Below are 10,308 nucleotides of genomic sequence, written 5' to 3'. Positions count from 1 at the left end.
TCGTGTTTTTTACACTTGACACGAACACGACACGAACACAAATTCGAATTTCAGTTTCGTCCCAATTTCGTTTCGTGTCGTGTATTTTTGTCGTGTCGTGTCCACAATTGACACCCCTACCTAGTAGGATTCATTATTGAATTATCCATTAGATAATAATATTATATTATCTAATACTTACTATTACCAACATGTGAACAATAACCGTGTCGGTAATTGTTACAAATGTTATTACTTATTCGGCAAGTTTTAACCAAAATTGAAGTTAGCTTGGGCTATGGAGTATCCTCACGCATGAAATGCAATCCAACTCATCGTAAAATCATTCCACGACCATTTCACAAGGAAATGATGCTCACTAGTGAAGAAGAGCGAGAAAAAGAGAAAAAGAAGAGATGGATAAACACATTCCTTCCAAGAAGTTTTGTGACCATCCACTCCATAAGACACCTACTATACTTTGGGGCGGAGTTCACTAATGGAAACCACATCCACGTTGGATTTCTACATGTGTTTTTGTCTCAATACCGGTTAGCCTTAGCTTGTGGGTCTTTTGTAAAAAGGTTTCGTAGGTGGTGGATTTGAACCACTGCATCTTCAAATCTTCAGTATTTTTGTAAAATGATGATGAAGCTGTTATTTGAACTTTTCCTTTTTACAATTTTAACCTAGTTTTTATAATTTAGTTTCGATTTTGGTTGAAGTAGCATACTTTTTTTGTATTTATTACCCATGTTTCCACAACTTTTTTTTTTTACAATTTTGTTTGCATATGTTTTTACAAATTTACCTTTTTTAATTCTTTATGACTTTTACATCTTTTTATAATAAAAACCATTTTTCTAGAAAAACGCCACAATTTGTAACAATTTTCTCTATTTATGTTAACAAATCATGAATGCACCCTTTTGTGTAATTAATATTTTAAATGAGCTTTGTACAATAAGCATATATCATAAGTAGATTTATGACTTTTAAATTATTATTGGTTTGTTTAAACCATTTAAACAATAAATATATAGAACAAATCCATTAGTTAATGGTCAAAAATTATTAGCTAAAAACATTTTACTTTAAAAAACAAAAAACAAAAAAGTAGAAAGAAGAAGAAGAGGGTGAATTCTGCAACTATGATCTACCATATAAACGTTATAATTTGAGTTTCAAACATCAATCTATATTTTTTTAATAGTAATAACTAGCAATTTTGATTATACAAAAAATAAAAATTAAAAAAAGTTACATAATAATAATTAACGTAAGGAACTGAAGCCAACCTTCCCAATTATACTAGACTCTTCATCCTAGGATAACACCATAAAAAAAAACTTGAAAACTATAGGGTAAATTACACCGATAGTCCCTCGTGCATATGTCAAAAAGCGTGTTTAGTCCCTATTTTCAAAAATTAACTCAGACCATCCCTGAATTTGTTTTATCTTGCACGCTTAGTCCCTGTTGACATAAAATGACTATTTTACCCTTAATAATTTTTTTTTTCATTTTCTTTTATTACTTTATCAGTTTTAGATTATAAAAAAAATAAAAAAAAAAAATCAGATGTCCCCACCCCACCCCTCCCCTTCTGTTTCCCTTTTCCTTTTACCTTTCCGGGAAACCAGCACCACCAGAACCATCGGAAACCACCCGTTCTCCTCCTTTCTCCCGCAAATAGTAAATTACACGAATTTATGTGGATCGAAGGATATAAATACATAAAAAACCAGTTATATGACCAATTTACATGTGTTGGACATTAATTAAATGATTATGACAATTAAGATGGAAATTAGGCAAATTAACAACACCACCGGCGATACTAACAACATTATCGGTCAATGCCATCACCACCATATCTCGCCATAACCACTGTAGATCACCAACAACAGATCTCTTCTTCACAAACATGAATGAAAGGTACAAGAAGAGGAGCTTGTAGGGAAGAAGTCGCTGAAGATCCACATATTTTATCATGTTTGATGCTCAAGAAGGTTGAGCGATCCGAGACAAACCCTAGGCGGCTATCGCGATCTGAAATAAAACCCTAGGTGGTGGTGATCTGAGATGATGAAGGTGAAGGCTTGAAGATAGAGTATTCAGATTAAAGAAGGATGAGAGACAGATAGGATGGTTGTGGTCCGTCGAGCTCCATAATCGATCTCCACAGTGGCAGCGCACATGTGAGGAGGTGGCGGTGGCTTGGAGGCGACGGTGGGGGATTGGAGGAGATGGCGATGATTACTTGCAGGGGATGAAATCGTTGGTGTAAAGGGGAGGACCCCAGTGGTCTGAAGAGGATGATGATTACCTCCGGTGGCCGGATTTTGGCTTTATCGGGGAGGTGAGATTTTCAGACAAACATATAGAAACAGAGGGGAGATTTAGGGTATTTAGCTAAACGGGGGTAAGGTGTGTAAGGTGAAGGCCCACATTATTTTTTATATAATATAATTAAAAAATTCAACAATCAAAAAGAAAATCAAAAAGAAAATAAACAAGGGCAATATAGTCTTTTCAAGTCTTGTAAGGGATGAAACACGTAGATTTAAACTGATGAGGGATGAAACGTGTAACTTTTAACCAAAAAAGGGACGGTCCGAGTTAATTTTTGAAAATAGGGACTAAACACGCTTTCTAGCGTGTGCACAAGGGACTATTGGTGTAATTTACCCAAAACTATACTATAAATAACAAGACCTTTTTTTGGGTGAGAATTTACCAAAATTAAGTTTATTGCGAAAACATAAGATATACCACCACATAACATAGAACACATCTTCTAGAAACTCCCTAAAAGTTGTGTGCATCCTAATAGACTTAAATCAAGCTAGCCAATCTCCATAAGAAAGAAGAATTGGAATTCACACATCCCACCAACGAATGAAGCGACTCATAACGTCTGAAGCAACATGACAAGTAAAAGGTAATTGGTAGATTGAATCCATACCCCCATCACACGACGGGCACAACAAAAGAAATATCAAAACCTCAATTACCGAGATTAGCTTTCATAGGAAGTCGATCCAACGCCATCCTCTAAGCAAAAACATTATCCTTTATAGATACAAACCTCATCCATCTAGTCTAATTACCCTTTTACTTAGATAATTCAAGGATCGTGTATATAAAACATTTTCCAAAATCTATGATTTCTAACCTAAACAAGCCTATACATACTAATATAATATAAATTGTATTTTTAATATTATATATATGAATAATTAAATAATTAAATATTAATTATCAAAAAGTTATAAACGAACTTTTGAATGTGCTTAAAAACACAAATGAGCTTGATATTTGACTATTAACGAAGGCGAGCTCGAGCCAAGCTTAAGCTTTGAAAACTAAGTTCAAAACAAGCCGAGCTCGAGCTCGAGCCCCATGAATTTTAAACAAGACGAGCCCCAGCCTACCGGAGCTCAACATCTGCTCGGCTCATTCACACCCCTAAAGATGATCGTTTTAATGGAAACACACCCCTTTGTAATTGGCACAAACATTGGATTTTGGCAAGAAAATTCGGTTGGCCCCCGCAAAAGGATATCCCCCTTGGACCTGCAAGGAGCGATGCATCTTGTAACTCTACCAGGGGCAGAACCTTGTGTTCTCGATTCCTTATTAGTTATTCGAGAGTGCATTTCACACCTCTTGTTTCGAAATATAACCAAATGAATTATATCTCGAATAGAATTTTGGATACATTAAATGTATTAATGACACTAAAATCACCAACAACAAGTAAGTGATTTTAAAAAACTGTAATATTTTGTTTTCCTTTTATAATTAATTCAAGCAACTTAGTCGATAACTTTCTTTATGCACTACTTTGTTTATACAATGATATATCATTGAGAGAGTCTCATTTTTATCTATATAATTATATCAATTTGTCTCAATAGACATAACATATTTTCGATCTTAAAACCAGTTTTTTTATATCGTTATAAGTTACAGTTTTTCATTATATCATAATAAAGTACGTTTTCATACATCATACCATAGAAATATGAAGTTTTAAGAACATCTAAAGCCACATGGATTATAATTTAGTTTAATGCATGTTTTTATTCGGCAGAAACCCAATAGCAGATTTCGCAGCTGCCACTGTTGGTACCAATGAAGCAAATGATCGACCCATCATATATCATCTGAAGAAACGAAAAATACCAAAGAGTTCGAATTCATAGAGTTAGAATCGACTCTACAATACTCGAATTAATGGTTAGTCTCACTCTCCACCCTGCTGCTAGATTGGATAGGATTTCTCACATGCTTGAGATAAGACAAATTTAGCTCACCATTCGGGTTAAGCTAACTTAGCAACCATCAAGGGGTGTTGAAGCATTAAGTGTCACATGGTTTCCGGTCAGTGTTGCTAGACCTCTAAGCAAGTGTTGCTAAAGTTTCCTGATTGTTGTTACTGCTCTTACAATTGCTAGACAAGTTACATGAGTGAGTTCGTTGGTTCCACTGAATGCTCCTATCTGTCAGCTAAGATCATATGAGTGTGTAGTTATGCTTCAGATGCTTCGACATAGAATAGATCGACCCAATTCCAGTTCCCGTTCTTTTTCTGGTGCACTCGCTTTATATCTCCGACACACAAGGAATCATATACTTTTTCAATGCCTTTTATCGACAAAAGTTCAACAGACTACTTTTGTGATGTCTATCACATGAAGAAGCTCGACAAGCCTTGTAAGAAGTATATGGTTTACTAATGCATAGTTATAGTGGCTTGTTGGGTTGGTTTTGTGAATTACTTCTTTTGCCTGTTCTTGTTATCTTGAACATAAATGGTTGTGCACCTCCAAATGGCGGAGGTCGACTTCCCACTCATATCATCTTTAAATGAGGTATTTCAAACGGGTAAAAGTATAGAGCTACTAACCATGGTTAGAAGTTGGTTGGCATTCAAGCAAGAGAGAAAGAAGTCCCGATCAAGCTACAAGTGGGACCAGAAGCGAGTTATTTTCCATTGAATATGATATCCTAAATAATAAATATCATCCAATTTTGAAACTAATTTTAACGTTATAATCGTCATAAATCACGAAGTTGAACGATAAACTATTTGTAATATATTCCAATATATTCACCAAGTTGAACCATAACTTCTTTGTAATTTATCCCAATAAATCACAATTGAACAATAAATTCTTTGTAATATATATCGTGATTTTGAAACTAATTATGCTCTTATAAAGTTCGACCATTTTTTATTTACCCATATAGAATTCTACACAATTTTCACATAAATTAATAAAATAATCTCAAACCCATAATTCCAACTACAATCAACATTTTAATCAAATTGCATAATATAACTCGAAAAGCACATTGATATTTTTAATTTAATCATTGCATTACACGGGTATAACCCCTAGTTAAATAACATTGCCCATAAGTCAATATAATGAAAACACATCAGTATATCGATTTAAATCGGCGGTAGGGGTTAACAAACCCAAACCGCAATCAAATTTCTGTAACTATCATCATCATCATCTATATTACATTATATAGTTAAATCAAAACATAATCAAGTATTATTCCAATTCACAAAATATAAAAAAATATTAAACAAAAAAAATCAAAAATCAAAATATGTAAACAAAAGATAGATGAGAAAGGAGAGGGATAATAAGCTGCAACAAAAAACACCTTTCAATCCCTTCTTTCCTCCCCCACCTTCATCCTCCCAAACTCAACCATTTTCAGGCCTCCGTCTTGGTGGCAGTTTGCCGGAGCCAAGGGTGCTGCAAACACTGCTCCGCCGTCGGCCGATTCTCCGGTGCAAAATCAAGAATCGGATTCAAAAACTCCGCAAATTCACGCGCATCATTTTCCTTAAACTTAAATTTCTCAATCAGTAAACGACTTATTGATGAATGTTTTAGTCTTCGGATCCTTTTCAAATCACCATGTCTGTCAAAATAGTCTTTTGATTTTGTCCCTGAAACCGATACCTATTTTCATTTAAAACCAAACCAAAAACCCAAAAAAAACATATCATTAATATATTTTTTCATTAATAATAAATAAAAAACAACAATAATATATCACCTTCCGCGGCATCTTTCCTAGAAGTTCCATCATTAATGCAAGATGGTCCTGCATCATATCATATCATCCCATTTAATGCTATCTTTTTTAGAGTAAGGGCTGTTTGATATGTCTTTTACTCGGTCAGATTCAGACTGTTTGATCCTATATTTCTTATGTTTCTCCAATATGTTTCTTACTCGGTCAGATTACTCTGGTTTTGACTCAATCAGATCAACAACTATCAAACATCCCTTAAATTTATATATATCTTGTATTCAAACTATTATATAAAAAAAATACCTCATCTTCACTAAAACCTTGTCCAGGCTTAGGGGCAAACATCATTTCACCAGTAGCAAGCTCAAAAGCAGTGCAAGCAAACGACCACATGTCAGAAGGATACGAATAACCGGATTGTAATATAACTTCAGGAGCTCGATATTGTCTTGTTTGAATTTCTTCAGCAATCGGTTTATCAGCCCAACACGCGTTTCCCAAATCCACAATCTTACACCTGAAATCAATCCCATCAAGGCATCTTTCAGGTTTGACAGCTGGCGTTGCCCCAATCGCCCCACGCCTTTCTGCTGCAATTTTCGCCACTGCTCTTCTTGCCCGCTGTTTCAGCTTCTTCTCAATCGCGTTGACCGCCGCCCCACCGGTCAAACTTCCTTCAGGGCGTTCAAGAATCGGGGTGGCTTTTGATCTGATTGGGTCTTTTGAGGGATTTACAGTGGATAAGAGAAGGATGTTTTCGGGTTTTAGGTCTGTGTGTAGGATACGAAGCTCTCTGTGTAGATAATCGAGTCCTGTTAGTATGCATTTGCAGATTTCTTTTACAATATTCAAGTTGAGGCCTTTGTAACGATTGTAACGAATGAGGTGGAGTATGCTGTCGCCAAGAAACTCAAGAACCATGCATAGATGTTGTCCGTTTGGGCCTCTGTGTTTGAAGTGATCCACTAATTGAACAACGCATTTTTCGTTTTGGGGATCGTTTTCAGTTATGGTGGAAAGAACCTCGATTTCGTGGACAGCTGCTTGCACGAATTCTGGTGCGCTTTTTTGGAGCTTCAGTGCAACGAATTTCTAGGAGAGAATCAGATTAACAACATAAGAAGATATTAAATCTGTAGGGGAAGATCTGCATTGGCTTAATTTGGCTAATCGAGGAAGGGAATAAGTAAATCATATAGAAACGATCGAAGTGTGTAATGTAGTTTCCATAACAAGTAATTAGAAATGTACGCATTTGAAGAAATGATCTGCATTTGTTAGCATTGAAGACAGGATTTGTTTTTTTTTTTTTTTTTTAATATATGAAAATGAATTCAGTTATTGGCGAATACGATCATTTGGTGGAAAATTACATCTGGATCACGGATCTCGAGAATTAGAAGTTGAAAATGGAAGTGATCAAACCTAGAAAAATGGGGGAAAAACAAACTTACTGATGTTTGGGTATCGTAAGCAAGCCAAACGGTGGAGAACTGGCCCCAGCCGAGCTTCCGTTGAGCGATGAACCGACCTCCGGCGAATGAATCACCTACTCTCACCGCGTGGTATCCTCCTTTCCTGTAGCAATCCATGTCTTCATCTTCTTCAGACGCCGACGACGAAGAGCACGACATGATTGATTGATTATTTAATTGATTGTTGGATTGTTTGATTTGATTGATTAACCGATTGATCTCTGATCCTATGTTCCTTTAGAAGCAATTCAAATAATTGTAGTTCCCTTTTGTTGAATTGAATTGGCAGAAATTTTGGGAAAGTAGTGGCCTTCAAATTCAATCCATCCATCCAATGCTCTCTCCACTTTTTGCTCGTTCTTAAATTCTTTGGTTCTCTCAAAGGTCTTGCCTTTTTGAAGTTTGGTTGATGGGTAGGGTTGATGGAGCTGGATTACCTTTCCAAACTTGCCCCTCCAAAATCTAAATCTTGCTTTTACACAAAACAAAAGATAATTTATCATATATTTGAAAATTGAAATGTCGACAAAATAAGGAGAAAACTACATATAAAAGAATATGTTTTTAATTGGTTTTCCGATCATAAAACGTATTCAAATAAATATTGTGGAGTTTATAATAATAATCAAATTTTAAACTTCAATTATTTTCCGAGCATGTTAAGTCTCTTGGATTTAATTATCATCGTACAACAAGTGAGATAACAAACGGGCAACAAGTTGCACCGCTAAGCTTTTTTGTATAGCAAAACTTAATCTTTTAAAGACTACATTCATAGAACTAGGGGATATACCATTGCAATGCATAATCCGTTGTACTCTATTAAGAAGCTCTACCGCATCCGATATCAAACACAAATGGTATGAGCACGTGTTGATTTTCCATTCACGATTTCTCATGTTTGTCGACTTTGCTGGTAGCAGCTTTTAAAGTAGCCAGTCCTTCCGTGAAACCCCCCGCCCTCAAGCCCACGAGAGGGAATACCCCTGTAAGGTCCACACATGCATGTTTCCCTCCGACCCATCCAAAAATCAAAATGTCAGCCGATCTAAGGGTTGACCTTCCTTCTGTCGGGTCAGTCAAGAAATTCACAAGTGTCTCTTTCTTAGCGGAAACTCCTGCACACTTAAATATATCGAACAAAACATCTCTGACCATATCATGCCTGTATTTGAACCTCAGGAGTTCTTTACAGTGAACTGCATGCTCTCCAAATGAGTCCAAACATGCCTTGCGACACACCGGACATATCTCGTCAACTGGGAATATTGGAATCATGAGTCGATATTTGAGGACAGTACGATACTCCACAAAGACATATGTTGGCCAATCCCATCTATGGGGATAGCAAGAAGAAAATCATGGGCATGTGGTGCACGTAAGCACTGGAAAACCGCTTTCTGACGGACCATCATGTCGAGATGAACTTAAAATATGTTTGAAAAAAAGTAGCTACTATATAAATGTTTTGTTGATTTTGAGGGTCTCCCTAAAATAATAAGAATTGACCATTAGTTAAATATAATCCTTTTCATATATAAGCAAAAAAAAATTCTACCATAAGTCGATAAGTTTTATAAAAAACAATCAAAAGGAATGAAGGACAATATGATATATAGGTCTATACAGACACATTAAACTTAGGGGTTGTTTGATGCACCTTCTGACTGGGTTTAATGCTTGGACTCAGTCAAAAATCTCCTGTCCGTGCGTTTGTTTTTCTACTGTAGTCTTGGACTCGGTCCAAAATGCTGATTCGGTCCTCATTTTTGTGTTGATTTAGTCCAAAGGAAAAACATGGTTGACTGGGGCAGAATGATGAAAAAAACGTGTTTTACCCTTTACCAACGTCACTCTTTCAACGTCCCACCTCGTTCCTTCCAGTCTCCCAGATCGCTCCTCCTCCAGAAGTGGTATGATTTTTCCCGTTTTGACCTAATCGACATGTTAGCAATTCTTGTCTTTCAATAAATTTGATTATTTGAAATTGATTTCTTTATATGCTTGAAATCGATACATCAATTATCTGAAATCGATTTCCAATGTACGAAAACTAAAACTAAAGACCCAAGTTTTGTTTTTCTCTATGAATTGGGATTTGATGGTGTGAATTGGCGATGAACAAAAAGAAATCCTAATTCAAAAAAGGAGAGATGTAGATCTTTAAGTAATTAGAAGATCAACATCGGTGACAACTGCGAGTAGAATCGATGATTTGGGGAGAGAGAAACAATAAGGATAAAAGTATATATTTGGGTGTTTGGCCTGCAAAATCAAAGAGATGATTTTGGTGGCATATGTGTCTTTAAGTCTTTAACCAAGCTTTTGCTTTAGTTTAACACTTTAATTATTATATACCTTTTAGATTTTAGACTATTTATACGGAAATTATGTTAGGTTTAATTGGATTGAGATGTGAAATATTGATTAAATTAATGATCTCAGTTTGATATTTTTACGAATCAAATTGATTAAATTGTCTAATTGTTATATTTCTTAATAACACATTACCTAATAACATGATATTTGTAATTTATTTTTAATATATTTGATCTTTTACTAATAAATAAATTATTATAAAAATATATTGTTTGGGGGTAATATAGTCATTTTACACAGTCAGTTAGATTCAAAATCAAACAACAAGTTTTAGTCAAAAGATAACTCAGTTAGAGCTTCTAATCCAGTCAGCTTCTAACCTAGTCAACTTCTAACACAATTAGCAACTATCAAACGACCCCTTAAACCGATATATACGTGTATGTAAAAAAATGGACCCCTCATG

The 10,308-nt window shown here is 35.4% G+C and overlaps 1 protein-coding gene across 2 annotated transcripts; it reads right to left on the bottom strand.

Annotated features, from left to right (window-relative positions):
• Positions 1 to 5,438: 5,438 nt before the first annotated feature.
• Positions 5,439 to 7,997, bottom strand: LOC111915985 (uncharacterized). 2 transcript variants are annotated; one of them, XM_023911619.3, is made up of 4 exons: positions 7,503 to 7,997; positions 6,352 to 7,140; positions 6,070 to 6,117; positions 5,439 to 5,972 (listed from the first exon to the last, which is right to left on the bottom strand). In XM_023911619.3, the coding sequence occupies exons 1-4, from the start codon at positions 7,680 to 7,682 to the stop codon at positions 5,721 to 5,723; spliced, it is 1,269 nt and encodes a 422-aa protein (XP_023767387.1). In that variant the 5' UTR covers positions 7,683 to 7,997; the 3' UTR covers positions 5,439 to 5,720. The 2 variants fall into 2 exon arrangements, with proteins under 2 accessions (XP_023767387.1, XP_042755174.1); XM_042899240.2 differs by having other exon boundaries at positions 5,784 to 5,959.
• Positions 7,998 to 10,308: the final 2,311 nt, after the last annotated feature.

Source organism: Lactuca sativa, chromosome 2 (assembly GCF_002870075.4).
Source record: "Lactuca sativa cultivar Salinas chromosome 2, Lsat_Salinas_v11, whole genome shotgun sequence".
NCBI classification, from domain to species: domain Eukaryota; kingdom Viridiplantae; phylum Streptophyta; class Magnoliopsida; order Asterales; family Asteraceae; genus Lactuca; species Lactuca sativa.
The sequence above is the reverse complement of the archived record's forward strand: the minus strand, read 5'-3'. Positions and strand labels throughout refer to the sequence as shown.

Coding starts and splice junctions, on each gene's coding strand:
- LOC111915985 (XM_023911619.3), bottom strand. CDS start 7,682: ATGTCGTGCTCTTCGTCGTCGGCGTCTGAAGAAGATGAAGACATGGAT. Junction 6,118..6,351: donor AAGGTTTTAGTGAAGATGAG/GTATTTTTTTTA, acceptor GATATGATGCAG/GACCATCTTGCATTAATGAT. Junction 5,973..6,069: donor TAGGAAAGATGCCGCGGAAG/GTGATATATTAT, acceptor AAATGAAAATAG/GTATCGGTTTCAGGGACAAA.